Consider the following 15,052-nt stretch of genomic DNA (forward strand, 5'->3'; position numbering starts at 1 on the left):
CCTGAAGTTGTGAAACTGTCAGACCTACCTGTCCATATCACCCGGGCCATCAACTGTCAGTCTGAGGCTCAAAGTCCTTACCTGAACTTAATCTTTCCACCTCTTGCCTGGATCACCTCCTTACTCTCTACCTCTTCCTTGTCGCTGCAAGTGACTTAGTCATTTACCTCTATAGTTGTTTTTTTCTTTTTTCTTTTTTCTTCTTGGCACCAGGGATTGAACCAAGGGGTGCTTAACTCCTTAGTCACATCCCCAGCCCTTTAAAAAAATATTTTATTTAGAGACAATTGCTTATGACTTCACTAAGTTGCTTAGGGCCTCACTAAATTGCTGAGGTTGGCTTTGAATTTGGGATTCTCCTGCTTCAGCCTCCATAATTGCTGGGATTATAGGCATGTGCCACCGCACTTGGTTGTTGTTTGGTTTGAGACAGTGTCTTGCTAAATTGCCCTGGTTGGCCTCCAATCTGCCCTCCTTCCACCTCAGTCATCCAAGTACCTGGGATGAAAGGGAATGTGCCACCACACCCAAATCTCTTTAAGGTCACTTAAAAACACCAAATCTAATTTTCCCTGGTTTAGATGCTGTAGATCTAAATTTTCTTTAAAGGATTTTGAACTTCTGTCAACTTTTGCAGTTCTGGCACTGATAGCATTTATTCGAGTGATTTGGTTCTGCCAAATTGAATTCTCCCTGGATGAAATTTTTTGATGTTCATTTTAACAACAGTGAACATCAAGCAAGAAACTTTAGTCAGGTTTTTAAAAAAAAACAAAAACAAAAACAAAAAACTATAACAAATTTTGTCCTCTGAAAATTTGTTTTATTTTTGTTTATTTATCGTCGTGCAGGGGATGGAACCCAGGATCTTGCACATGCTGGGCCAGTGCTCTGCCCCTGAGCTGCCCCCTCAGACCCCATATGAAATTTTAACTGATACTGTTTTTACCAGTGATATTTATGAAGTCACTAAAAGCAGTGGTTTATGTCTGTCTCTAGGATTTGGGTGTGCGGAGTCAAACGCCTTTAGGACGTAAATAGCAGGATTAGCTTGCTCAGGTCAAAATGTCCCCCTTAGTCTTCTGCCCAGCTATCTGAGTCATCATTCTAAGATACACCTTTGATTCTGTCACTCCTCTGCTTTGCATAGTCCTTGGGTCCCCATAGCCTGGGGGACAAAGGCCACACTTCTTATCTACTGCACCGTATGAAGGAGGATACACTGTGCTAACAGAGGACTGCAGCCCAAGGCTAGCCCAATCACTCATCTATTTCTCCTGTCCTCTTCCTGTCTGAACCCTACACTCCAGGTCTCTGGCTCTTGACCTTGACTGATCCTCAGAATTATTATATCACCTGGGGAACTTTAAACGTAATACAGATGCCCGAGCCCAACCTTCAGAGCTTCTGATTCAATTGTCTGGGATGGGGCTTGGGAAATGGTATACATAAAATCAACAATTTTTGCCACAGGTTAATTGATTTTTATAGCCTTCCCTTTATGTATTCAACAGTTTCTGGCCTCATGCCTTTATTTATGCTGTTTCTTATACTTGCAATGCCCTCCCCTGTGTGAGATATGAATTTATCTTTCCAGTCTCCTCTCAGATGTCTCTTTTCCATGAAGATTTCCCTCTAAAACTCCCAGCCAGAATTCCTCTCTCCTTCTTCTGAATTCCTTGGACCTGTCTCCTGATACTCACTAATTTCTGATTGTATTATAATTACTCATTGCTGTCTCTAAGAAGCTGTGCCAGGTTGTGTTGGGAGTCTCTTGGGGGCAAATACCCCGGGTCTTTCTCTTGGTGCCCTCACTGCCCAGCCCATGCCTCACATATTGTTGGCTTTCAGTCAGCATTTGTGGGATGGATGGATGGTGGGTGGGTGGATGGGTGGATGGATGGATGGATGGATGGGTGGATGGGTGGATGGATGGATGGATGGATGGGTGGATGGATGGATGGATGGGTGGATGGATGGATGGATGGATGGATAGATGGATGGATGGATGGATGGATGGATGGGTGGATGGATGGATGGATGAATAGATGGGTGGATGGATAGATGGGTGGATGGGTGGATAAATGAATGGGTGGATAGATGGATAGATGAATAGATGGATGGATGGATGGATGGATGAGTGGATGAATGGGTGGATGGATAGATGGATAAGTGGGTAAATGGATGAACAGATGAATGAGTAGATGAATAGATGAGTGGTATATGGATTGATAGGTAGATGAGTGAATGGATGGGTGGATGGATTCATGGACAGACAGACGGACAGCTGTCCTCACCACACTACTGGATGGATGGTGACCCATATTTTGAGATTTTACAGTGTTCAGTAAAACATCTTCAACCCTGCCCTCATTCCATTGCAGGAGTAATGCCTCCTTGGGCGTCCTTAGGAGAGAGAGTGAAGATTACCCTGGAAGTTTTGAAATGACGTCCATGGAGATGGCAGATCCACGCGACCCATCTCTGCCAGGTGCTCCTGGAAAGGGCTATGGTAAGGGCGTCTTAACAGGAGGATCGCACTCTGGGAAGGAAATAAAATCCAGTGGGCTCAGGAGGCTATCATTAAGCAGTCATAGCAATAGAAGAGTTGGCTCATCCCTCCCGCCTCAAACACTCTCCTTAGACACAAGAGTTGGGAACTCTGTCCAGGGAAGCCACGTGTCATCAATTACCAAAGTAGGCCAGGGAAGGCATGTGAAAAATGGAAGCCTGTTCACCCTGTGCCCACCCAAGGTGCTGAAGTTCAGTCTGGCCTGCCACAGTCCGGCTGCAGCAAAATAACTGGGGGGTGACGAGCAACTTGTGTACATTGATACAGCAGGAGTGGGAGCCGTTTATTGTAGGACAGGAGGGGTATATATACATTCCACACAGCTTATCTTAATTAACTTAAACTAGATACAGCAGTCAACCAATAAGGAATCTCCACACTTAATGGCTCGCTGGCGTTACTTCACAAACCACTCCCTCTGGCAAAATGCCAGGCGCCATCCAGACTTGTTTACAGACCCTAACATTAGCCCATGGTGGTTATGGTAGGAACAGGCTCAGCATGATGAGATCCTGAGAGTTTTCAAAGAAAACAGAAACACACACACACACACAAACAAAACAACTATGTAAAAAAACTCCTATAATTGTCCACTTTCTGTTGCTTTAGTAAAATACCTGATGCTGGGACCTTTATTTTTAAAAGAGGTTTATATATCTTTTACTTATTTATTTGTTTATTTTTGTAGTCCTAGGAATTTAACCCAAGATTCTCTACCACTGGGCTACACCCCCAGCCCTTATCGATTCCTTTACTTATTTTTATTTTGAGACAGGGTCTCACTCTGTTGTCCAGGCTGGCTTTGAATTGACGATCCTCTGGCCTCGGTCTCCCAAGTTGCTGGGATTACAGGCGTGTACCACCGTGCCTGGCCTAAAAAAAGAGGTTTATTTAGCTTATAGTTTGGGAGGCTGGCAAATCCACATTCTTACCTTCCAGGTGGGAAAAGGAACTGTTTGCTTCTTTGGAGAAACTAGTTCATGATAAAAGAGGAAAAACCCAGGCAGTGTTACGGGAATCTAGAGCCTGTGGGGGCCAGAAGGGGAGGGGGGTTCGACCTAGATCAGCCGTGCTGGGAGGTGCAGAGGGAGGCCTGACCAGCCTCGGAGGCTGGGAGTTTTGAGGAGGCAGAGAGGATGGTCAGGATATACCTCCATGGACACATGCTCGCTGGCCCATGATGGGGTCACGTCCTGAGAAATCCTCATCAATGATTGAGGCTGCATATACCTGACCTAGGGAATACTCAGCCCAGCTACGCAGCATACAGTACAGTGCTGTGCCCCTGTGATCACAGGAGCTAATGGGAGCTGCGAACTGCTGCCGCTGCCCAGCATCTGGAATCACGCATCGTATTCTAGCCTGGAAAGTTTCAGTATTCTCCTCTCCTCCCCCTCCTCTTCCTCCTCCTCCCTCTCCTCCTCCTCCTCCTCCTGCCCCCCCAGCTCCTCCTCCTTTGTGCTGAGGATGGAATCCAGGGCCTCACACACAGCCAAGAGAGCACTCTACCACTGAGCTACATCCCCAGCCCTCAAAATTCAAAATTTGCATTACTGCATGCAAAGCACTTTCCCACCCACATAGAATCCAAAGATCCAATAATGATTCAGAGACCCTCTGTACTAATGGGAAGCACTGGAACACATTTGCATGGGAAATATCCATTTGGGAGTCCAAACCTCAGTAGTTCAGCTCAGGAATATTCCAGACCTTCGTGCCATGCATTCTCCATAGAAGGCAGTAGTCATCCCGAGGAGAGTGGAGGGGCGGTTTGTTCTTGAAAAGCCAGAGGGGAAAATATATTATTTTTATGTTTTGTTATTAAACATATCATTTTTTTTAAAGCTCCTACACACAGAGAATACGTAAATAGATACACAGGCTCCTGTGGTATTAAGTTTTCCTGGGGGAGGGGGGGCATTGAGGGGACCGACTACAAAGTCTCCAGGGTGGGTGGATAATGGGGAAAGATCAGTAAACACTGCTGGCAGAGGAATGTTCTGAGCAGGACTGAGGGTTTTCTCTGCCCTGAGACCCTGCTGAGCACTTGCCTTTCATTGACTTGCACGGCCACCACCCAAAGCCTGGCACTCTGCCTTGACTGATGGGAGTCACCCAGCCACCAAACCCACAGAGCCAAGAGTGGAATCCAGGCTCTCCAGCTCGAAGCTGGACCCTTTATTTGCCCTGCATTACAGAGGATACTGCAGGGTACATGCAGATTTCTGACCACCTAGCTGTAGAGAACACTGGAAATTAAAATCTTAAAAAAAAGAAAAGAAAAAAGCCATCAAGTGTGGCTTCCTTCCCTGGACTTCTTTGTAGAACTAAAGTCGTAGCCCTTGACAATCACCTACTCATTCTTTTTTTTTTTTTTTTGGTACTGGGAATTGAACTCCAGGGCACTTAACCACTGAACTGCATCTCCAGCCCTTTTATTTTCTATTTTGCACGCCTATAATCCCAGTGGCTGGGGAGGCCAAGGCAGAAGGATCATGAGTTCAAAGCCAGCCTCAGCAAAAGTGAGACACTAAGCAACTCAATGAAACCCTGTCTCTAAAATAAAAATACAAAACGGGGCTGGGGATGTGACTCTGTGGTAGAGCAATACCCAGAATTGTAAAAGATGAAAAAGAGGAGAAGGAAAAGGAGAAGAAGCCATATTCCCATATTTGTGTGTGTCTCTTCTAAGGTTCTAGGTGGTTTTCCTAGTGCCTGGCACAAACTAGATGCATGAGTAATGTTAACTGAATTAATAGAAGCAACTACATGAACTGTGTCAGTTAGCACTCACCCTAGGAATGCTGTGTAACAAACAATCCCCCAAACCAGACTCATACCATAAACATACAATAAATTTATTTCTCACTAACATCTGCAGGGTTGGCTGGGTTTGGGTTGCACTGGGTTGAGTTTGGCTGTGCTTAGCTCCAGGTCATGTGTTCTGATTAGACCTAGTGTCCTTCTTCTCGGACTGGTGAGCTACCCGGGGCATTTTTTTCCCATGGCATAAGTTGGATTTGCTTGAAGCAGCAAGCAGAAACTCACAATGATTTTATAGCATTGGCTTAGAACTGCCATGTCACATCTGCTGTGTTATTTTCATAAAAGAAAATCCTACCACCAAGCCCAACATCAATGGAGGTGGCCCAGGTGGGGTGAGGCATAATATTTACTGAACAACAATTAATTGACTACAATAGTTAATACATAATAACATTTTATTATGTTCCAGGATTAATCACTTTATATGTATTAGCTGGTTCAATTCCAACTACCTTATGTGAAAGTTATATTATTTACCCCTACTTTAGAAATTAAGATGTTGAAGCTCAGAGATGTTAAGTAACATGCCCAGTAACAAACAGCTGGTAAGGAACAGGACTGGGAATCATTCCCAAACAAGAAGTTCCAGAACGTTCCGCAATGTAATTTTACACACTGTCCCCATCGACAGGTGATCTGTTTTCTCAATGGAGGAGGTTACCTTTAATGTTTATCATGGACAGAAAATAAATATTGAAATGTGACACTATCATGTACATGCTGAGATTGGACTCCGTCCCCAAGGAAGTACTCCACATTTTGTCCATTCATGCGTCATCAGGAAGCTCTGCACCTGGAAGGAACCTTTGCCCTCACCTCCTTGAGCGTCTTTCAGACTCTTGAGTTGCAACTCATTACCAAGTTGCACAAGGAATTTTTTTTTCAGTGAAATAGAATTAAAATAAAATTAGAAATTGACATAGAAAAGAATAGAATCGAGTAGGAACGTGTCCGAGTGCAGCTTAGGCCTTCAAAGTTCAGTTTTTTGAAACTTGCTTTTCAGTTATGTCAGTGTACGTGTGTCCCGGGTCCCAGGGTGACGATTCTTTTGATCCATGGCTTAGAGTCGAAAGAACACCATTGGTCCAGGCTGATTATGCTCCATCGTATTATTTGTCTGGTTTTATACTATTTTCCACCTGAGTTCCCAGCCATGGGTCTGTAGGAACCTCGAAGACCAGGTCTCAGTGTTAGGGACCGTGACCAGCTAGGGCTCGCGCCTCATCACCACCTCGTGCTCAGGACCCTTGGGTGGGCTGGGAATAACCTGCCGTGCCTTCCTCCTCTTCATTCCAGTGAACCCTGCGTATGTGGGCGAAGGTGGCCCTGTCTGTGCCTATGGAAACCCACCGCTGTCTGCAGGTGATTGGCACAAGTCACCTGAAGGTAAGAGTTAATGGAGCAGGAACGGACATCAGCCCTGGGGAAGGAGACGGCTCAAGGCAACTTGGAGATCCAGCAATGGCCGTTCCTGGGCTGGAGGAGTGGGGCAACGCTTGCTGAGTTGGCATAGTGCATTTCCCTCTCTCTCCCTCTCTGTACTGGGTTCTGGTTGAAGCCAGGGCTTTGCACATGCTAAGCGTGTGCCCCACCCCAGAGCAACACCCCCAGTCCTTGGTGGTGTCTTTAGACGTGTGGCTTTAGCTCTTGTGGGTATCCAGGTGTCTTCATTAGGAATCTTCTGGTTGCAAGCGACAGAAACCCAATTCCAAAGGGAGGTAGCCCAGAGGGAACTTATTGGCTCATGTGGTGGGAAGGGCGTGGAGCCACTTAAAAAACCTCCCGCAGCGCCTAACAGGTAAAGGGACTTTAGAGCTATCTGCTGGGTTAATTTTTGAGGGAGACCAGGGCTTCCGAATCTGAACGCAGTGCTCAGTGCCACCTGATTCGCTCATTGCCCGCCCAGTGTTTGCCTCTGCTTGACCCAGCTTCTCTATAAGCTTCAGCGTCAGGCCATGGGCCACACAGACCCCCCTTGGCCCAGCTACCTCAGTAGAAGGCCCTTCCTTCTCCCCGTCTGTTCATCCATGTGGACAAAGACTCTAACCAGCCTATTAGGAGCACAGACACCCAGACGTCTCCATGTGTCATAGGAGACGAGACTGGGTCACCTGTCTGTCCTGTGGCTATTGTCTGTGTTGGTGGGGACAAGGTGCTCTGATCAAAAAAAAAAATTTTTTTTTGTTTTTCTGAATGATCATCCATTAATGTGACGGTTGAGTTGGAATCAGGCTAGTGACAGATGGGAGTCTTTGAAGTCAATTAGGAAAGCTGAGGATTGCTGTGTGGGGTCCCAAAGATTGGAGGCAAAGACCAAGTAACTGTGGCACAGAGGAGAAGGAAACAGGAATACTGGTACCAAAATGTTAAGCCTGTGAATCAGAAGGAATAAATTAATGGGATCTTTCCATAATAATGCAAATTGAGAGACTCCATGACTTAAAACTGTCTCTCCACTTTCAGCCCCATAGGCGATGGATAATCCTGAACTTCATCCTTCCAGAACCTTCTCAAGGGGGCATGTATCTTTCACAGTGGTTAGGTGTTGCTGCCTGGGAGGGAAACCCACGTGGATATAAATAACAACCGCACTCTAGACTCACTGGAGCGTAGAATGGCTTTAACCATCGGTGAGAGGGGGGCCTTTGGCCTCCTGAAGACTGCTCTGTGGGGCCAGCATGAGGTTCAGGGTCTCCGGTAGAAGGACACTTAAAAGGCACAGGGAGCCAGGCATGGAGCTCATGCATGTAATCCCAGTGGCTCAGGAGACTGAGGCAGGAGGATTGTAAGTTCGAGGCCAGTCTCAGCAACTTAGAGAGGCTGTAAGCAACTTAGAGAGACCCTGTCTCAAAATAAAACATAAAAAGGGCCGGAGATGTGGCTCAGAGGTTAAGCACCCCTGGGTTCAGTCCCGGAACCAAAAAAACAAAAAGTAAATAAAGAAATAGAAGATGTGGCTTTCTTTGCTCTTTTTGCCTTGCATTGCTTCTGATTTTCAAACCTTGTGCAATTAATTGGTGGACAGCTTCATGACAGGGTGTCACTGAGATGGATTATGCTGTGCCCCCAGAAGCCCCTGGCATGCAGTAGGCACTCATAGATACTTATTCACTTATTAAAGAATGAATGTCGCAGTGGCATCTTGTAACAGGATGGGGCCAAGGGGAAGTGATCAAGAGCCCCTGCTTTGGGTTCAGACCCACCTAGGTATGACTCTTTGATGGCTTGTGAGCCTAGGTAAATTAACCCCGTTGACCCTCTATTTTCTTTTTCTTCTGGGGGTGAGGATGGGACCAGGGGTTGAACTCAGGGGCACTCGACCACTGAGCCCCATCCCCAGCCCTATTTTGTATTTTATTTAGAGACAGGGTCTCACTGAGTTGCTTAGCGCCTGGCTTTGGCTGAGGCTGGCTTTGAACTCGAGATCCTCCTGACTCAGCCTCCCAAGGTGCTGGGATGACAGGTATGCGCCACCGCACCCGGTGAGTCTCTGTTTTCTCAGCTCTAAGAGGGGGTTGACGATAGTACCAACTTCACAGGGTGATTGGGAAAATGTGATGATACGCTCTTACTTGAAGTACTTGACCTGCAGAATCAGCAGGAATCATTACTGTCAATCATCCTCACTAGTGAGAGTCCCTGAGTTCTAGTCCAATCCTCCCATTTAAAGAATGTGACGGGAGGGGGGTCTCAGTTCCTCTCTCTGCACCACCCTCCTCCAACTATCCCATCAACAAGCTGACCTAGGTGATGTCTAAATCTGTTGGGTGGGAAGTGTGTTCAGGTGTCTGGCATTAAAATGGAACAATGGATTTAGCAATAAAGGGATTGATTTTTTTCTCCTGTAACAAGAAGAGTAGAGGGAGAAAGTCCAAAGTATTTTTTTCCCCGTGATGTCTTCGAGGACTGAAACTCCCCTGTAGCTTTCTCCACCATCTTTAGCAGGTGAATATTTAACCTCTTGTTAAATAACTCAGATGATGCCCCCAGGTACAAGAGGGGCATGGTAAAGGGCAGAAGCGAAGCCAGGTACACTATCCCCTTTAAAGAGCATTCCTGAGGTCACATGCCTGAAAGTGGGTCACTTGTCCACTCTTAGCTGCAAAGGGAGCTGGGAGAATCCCACGTCCACTCAGGAAATGTAATTCCTGCTCATAGGAGAAAAAAAGAATGGATACCGAGAAGCAGACAGACAGCTGTGTCCATCATCAGAGGCAGTCAGGAGAGAATCATTGGAACAGTATCAACATATCTGGTTTTTATATAAATGTATAAAACTATAAGTTCTAGACCAAACAATTAAACTAAAAAAGAAAAAACAAGTTGCCTTTTTTTTTTTTGGAACTGGGGATTGAACTCAGGGGCACTTAAACCACTGAGTCACATCCCCAGCCCATTTTGATATTTTATTTAGAGACTTTGCTAAGTTGCTGAGGCTGGCCTTGAAATGAGCGATCCTCCTGCCTCAGCCTCCTGAGCCGCTGTGATTACAGGTGTGTCCCACCACCACTGGCTGTGAAAGTCGCCCTTTGATTATGAGATATCAAAAGAATGTCTGTCCTCTGTTTCTAGAATCCCATTGTCTCCAATGAAGGATTCTGTTTCTAATTTCTTACCTAGCTACCAAGATAGAATTCTCTGCAGGAGAACACAACTCCTTCTGAGGAGACCCCCCTCAGGGGCCAGATGTGGGGAGTTCTCTTGTGACTTGTTGGAGGGTGGGGGGGCTGGCTTCAGTGGTCTGGTCTTGGCTTTGGAAAAGTGTGAATGGAGCATCCCTTTGTGATGGCAGCCACTCTCCCCCGGCTGGGTCTGGGCCACGCTGGTGTGACCGCTGCGTGAGGTCTCTGAAGACCGCACCCGGGTTGCAGGACCCAGCCAGCAGGAAGCGAGAGATGCTGTCGGATGACTGGGTAAACGAAATCGTCGTAGAGGTAGAGAATGTGCCCTCTGGGGCCGAAAGCCGTCCGTCCTCCAATCAGATTTTTCCAGAAAGGACATGGGTGAAGCCCGGCTTCGGCAGGGTGTCACCGCTCCCCGACATCGAGAGGGTGGACTCTCAGGTGGTCAGACGTGGCAGTGACACGAAGCACCACCAGTTATTACAGTTGTCAACTGCTTTGAAGGAATCAATGTCTCAGACCCATCACAGCCCAGAATGCCCGGGCATAGACACTCCTTGCGCTTCCCATGAAACTGCTCAAGGTATCATCTGCTGGGAAATTGCTGAGCAGGTAGCAGGGAAGCCTCCCAATCTCCTTTCTTCCTTTCTTTTCTTTTCTTTTTCTTTTTTTTGTACCAGGGATTGAACCCAGAGCATTGAACCACTGAGCCACATCCCCAACCCTTTTAACTTTTTTAACACAGGGTCTCGCTAAGTTGCTGAGGCTGGCTTTGAACTTGCGATCCTCCTGCCTCAGCCTCCCAAGTCACTGGGATTTGGGGCATGTGCTGCTATCACACCTGGCCCAATTTACTTTTTTTTTTTTTTTTTTTTCTGGTAGGGGGATAAACCCAGCATCTCCCATAGCTGTACCACTGAGCTACGCCCCCAGCCCTGTTTGGGGCTTCTTTGAATAGAAGGGAGAAACACCTTTTCCAGAAACTTCTTAACTTCCTACCTCTTGGAGAACACTGGCCAACAATATGCCCCAAGCTTGTGACGGATCCAGTTACCTGCAAGGGGGACAGGCCCTTTGGGATTGGCTGAGGATAACGGGGACCTGCCCACTAGCTTGGAGGTGGGCCTGTCCTGAGGGAGCTCGGGGACTTGCCCAGGGGGTGGGGTAACAGTCGGGATTGTGTTCACATATCGGGGATGACTTTGGGAGTAGGTGACCAGCCCTGTCCACCACGTTGATGGGAAATGGAAACATGAGCTAGTGGAGAGGAGGAGGGGTTGGACGGGCCGATGAACATAGTCAGGGGAGGAGAAGAAGTCACTTGGGCCTGGAGCCCACGGGCCCAAGGAGGTCATGTGGATGTTTAAGGGAGAGAGACGGGCAGGCGGAGGGAGCGGTGGGATCCCGGTGGCTTCCCTGAATATTGTCTTTTTGTGACAGGAGAGAAGGGTTGAGTTGAGAGGCAGCCCCACATCGTCGATTCCTTTGGCTCTGAGTCTGAACAGACTTATTGGTCTTCTTGCGGTTCTCCATCGTGGACTTGGGGATCCTCGGGTCCCTGTTTTTCTCTTTCCTTGTGCTCTTTATAAGAATGTGATCTAACATCAGCAGCAGGTTTTAAAATGTTTACAACCCTGTGAAAGAAAAGAAAGAAAGAAAGAAAGAAACGAATCTCCATGTGTCTCCTTTGGCAGGACAAAAGTTAATAGCATCCCTGATCCCCATGACATCCAGGGACAGAATCAAGGCCATCAGGAACCAGCCCAGGACCATGGAAGAGAAGAGAAAGCTGAGGTAAGGACCGGAGGACTGTCCATCTGAACCCGATTTCATGCGAACCTCAGAGGAGAGATCAATAAATGCAGGAGGAGAGACAAATATTCCTTGTGGAACATTCCAGATAATCCAAGGAGGCCCGCCTCTCCCCAGGGGCTGGAGACTCACCCACTCCCTGGACTGGGGTGTGGGCGCGTGAAGGAGGCCTGGAGAGGAGGCAGTGCCTTCCAGGGGGGCCTGGCTGGGGGTCCCTGCACCAGCTACATTCTTTCCTTCTCCACGGAGGGCTGGGCACAGGGAGGCCTGCTGTGCCCCCGGCTGTGCCGCCCCCTCCCAGCAGCTGGCCCTACAGGCAGCCCCCCACCCAGCCGCAGCCCCTCCTGAAGGTGAGTTACAGTGGGTCTCTCATTGTCTCCTCCCATTCCCGACAGGAAAGTGGTTGACAAAGAGAAGAGCAAACAGGGTCCCCGTGCCCTGGAGGTGGCCTGCTGCACCCGGTGTCTGCACACCTTCTCTCTGGTGAGTCTTTTTTGGAATTGAATCTTTTTTTCTTTTTCTTCTTTCTTTCTTTTTTTTTTTTTTTGATACCAGGGATTAAACTCAGAGGCCCTCAGCCACTGAGCCCCATCCCCAGCCCTATTTTGTGTTTTATTTAGAGACAGGGTCTCACTGAGCTGCTTAGCGCCTCCCTGAGTTGCTGAGGCTGGCTTTGAACTCGCGATCCTCCTGCCTCAGCCTCCCGAGCCGCTGGGATGACAGGCGTGTGCCACTGCGCTCAGCTTAGAATTGAATCTTATGTTCTGATCAGCATGGAAAGACATACTGTGTGCATAGGGACATTTCCCTCCCACTTTACTTTTCTTCTCTTCCTTCCTTCCTTTTATTTCTCCTCCTCCAGGGCCAGCTGCCCACTCAGCCCACACCCTGCCACTGAACTCTGCCCCTCGCCCCTCCTCATCATTCCTTTCTCCTCGGTGCCTTTGAGCTCCTGTCTCCTCAGGACCCACCCAATAGGCCATTGTCAGCTGCAGTCACCCCCTGGGCTAGGGACAGCACAGCTCACTCTGTCTCCCTGTTATCTGACCTTTCCTTGTTCTTCCTCCCCCAAAGCCTCCCAGCTCCTAGCAATCACTCCTCTACGTTCAGAATTGGGGAACTGGGGTTCCCCTGTGCAAGGCAGGCCGGCCGCGAGCTAATCAAGAGAAAAGGGCGGAAAACCCCACAGTCCACGGGAAGTAATTTTTTCCAGTGAGGACAGGAAGGCTCTTGGATCTTAAGGATGGAGCTTCCACACGGAAGGAGGGAGCAGTGGAGCCCACGCTGGCTTTATTTATACGGGGGACATCAAAGGTTTTCCATGGAGTGTTCTTTGCCCAATAAGGTAGGGGGTGGGCTGTCCAGTTCCCCTGGGTCACGCCCAACTCCAGAGCACGAGAGCTGACCCACTGATGGGGGTGGGCAGAGATCTCACGCCCTGAATCTGCACACGGGAATACCACGATGGTCCCTGGGGGGAGACCTAAGTCCCCCGTGGTTTGGTACTGAGTAAAAGACCACTCAAGTAGCTTTATGGGTGGCACTCCACAATTTACGTTAGTCTCCACCTATGAGCGAGAGCCTGCAGTGCCTTTCTTCCTGTGTCTGGTTTATTTCACGTGACATAATGTCCTCCAGTTCTACCTTTTTTTTCCCCCTGCAAATGACAGAATTCCGGTCTTCTTTGTGGCTGAATAGTATTCCATTGGGCAGATACCACATTTTTTTCTTTTTAATCTATTCGTCTGTCGATGGACTGCTGGGGTGGTTCTGTGTCATAGGACTGCTGGGTTGGTTCTGGGTTGGTTAGCTATTGTAAACAGTGCTGCAGTAAATGTGGGTATAATAGGTATACTAAATACTAAAACCAGCACAGCAAGAGGGTGAAAACAGGGAGGGGCAAGAGTGAGGATAGAAGGATGGAGTCAGAGAGACGTCATTGCCCAGAGCCACTGGGAGCAAAGGTGGACATAGGGAAGGTCTAGGAGGACGCTGAGGTCGGTGGCCCACTTGGCCACTGGGAGCATCATCTTCTTCAACCTGTAATCCCAGCAATTTGGGAGGCTGAGACAGGAGGATCGCAAGTTCAAGGCCAGCCTCAGCAAACCTGGGAAAGTCACAATAGCAGAACCTCAGAGATGAATGAGGCTTAAAGGAGATGAACTTTGTCAACATGCAGAGCATGGTGTGGGGCCCTGTGGAAGGCTCTGGGGTCGGTGGCTGGTTGTGCCAGGAGGGACCCTACTCGGGAGATACCTGAGTGAACCCCAACCCCCCTGCCTGGCACCCTTAACTCCAGGTCTACCGGAGATCCAAGAACAGCATCTCTGAGCTCCTCAACACCACCAGCCTGTGGCAGAAGACGCTCAAGGTCATCGGAGGCAAGTTTGGAACCAGTGTCCTCTCCTATTTCAGCTTTCTGAGGTGGCTTTTGAAGTTCAACATTTTCTCCTTCATCGTGAACTTCAGCTTCTTGGTTATTCCCCAGCTGACAGTGGCCCAGAAGAACACACTCCAGTTCACGGGGCTGGAGTTTTTTACGGGGGCGGTAAGTCCTGCGTTTCCTGGACCCCAAGTTCATGCCCGGCAAGCCCAGGCACACACCTGTAGTCCCAGCAATTTGGGAGGCTGAGGCAGGAGGATTGCAAGTTCAAGGCCAGCCTCAGCAACCGTGACGCCCTACGCAACTTAGCAAGACCCTGTTTCAAAATAAAAAAGGCTGGAGATGGGGGGCTCAGTGGTTAAGCACCCCTGGGTTGAATCCCAGGTACCAAAAACAAACAAACAAAACCCCTAAAAAGCATTTTCCTTTAATGCTAAAATAGAATTATTGTGTTAATTGATCCTTCATGTTTTCGTTACCATGTACGTTTTGTGTATAAGAAGAATTCATTATTAGGAGACATTTCAAAGTATACAGAAGAGTAAAGAGAGGTACGGTAAATACTCCTCTACGTGCTACGTAGATTTAGAGTTGCCATATTTGCTTTCTCTTATTGTTTGGGGAAGCATCTTAAAGTAAATTACAGACATCAGGATATTTCACTCTGAAGTTCCTCAGCGTGCATCTCTGAAAAATCAGGGCACAGGGCCGTCGTAATCCCATCATCACGTTCAACAGGGTTAAAGATGAACGTTATCTAAAAATCAAACCATATTCACATTTTTCCAGTTTTCCCCCAAATTGAGGGAAATTTCAGAGCGTGCTCTGACCACGATC

At 48.0% G+C, this 15,052-nt stretch overlaps 1 protein-coding gene across 6 annotated transcripts in view; it reads left to right on the forward strand.

Moving 5' to 3' along the window:
- Tmc5 (transmembrane channel like 5) overlaps window positions 1–15,052 on the forward strand; it is a 63,519-nt gene that overhangs the window by 23,772 nt on the left and 24,695 nt on the right. For 5 of the 6 annotated variants that reach the window (XM_048789581.1, XM_048789580.1, XM_048789579.1 and 2 more), the window contains 5 exons: window positions 2,385–2,512; window positions 6,695–6,784; window positions 11,715–11,814; window positions 12,228–12,315; window positions 14,132–14,380. In XM_048789581.1, the coding sequence (XP_048645538.1) occupies window positions 2,385–2,512; window positions 6,695–6,784; window positions 11,715–11,814; window positions 12,228–12,315; window positions 14,132–14,380 (655 nt within the window). Of the gene's footprint in view, window positions 1–2,384; window positions 2,513–6,694; window positions 6,785–10,240; window positions 10,604–11,714; window positions 11,815–12,227; window positions 12,316–14,131; window positions 14,381–15,052 lie in introns of those variants that run through there. The other variant, XM_048789583.1, reaches the window with a different exon arrangement.

Source organism: Marmota marmota, unplaced genomic scaffold (genome assembly GCF_001458135.2).
Source record: "Marmota marmota marmota unplaced genomic scaffold, marMar, whole genome shotgun sequence".
In the NCBI taxonomy this organism is placed as follows: domain Eukaryota; kingdom Metazoa; phylum Chordata; class Mammalia; order Rodentia; family Sciuridae; genus Marmota; species Marmota marmota.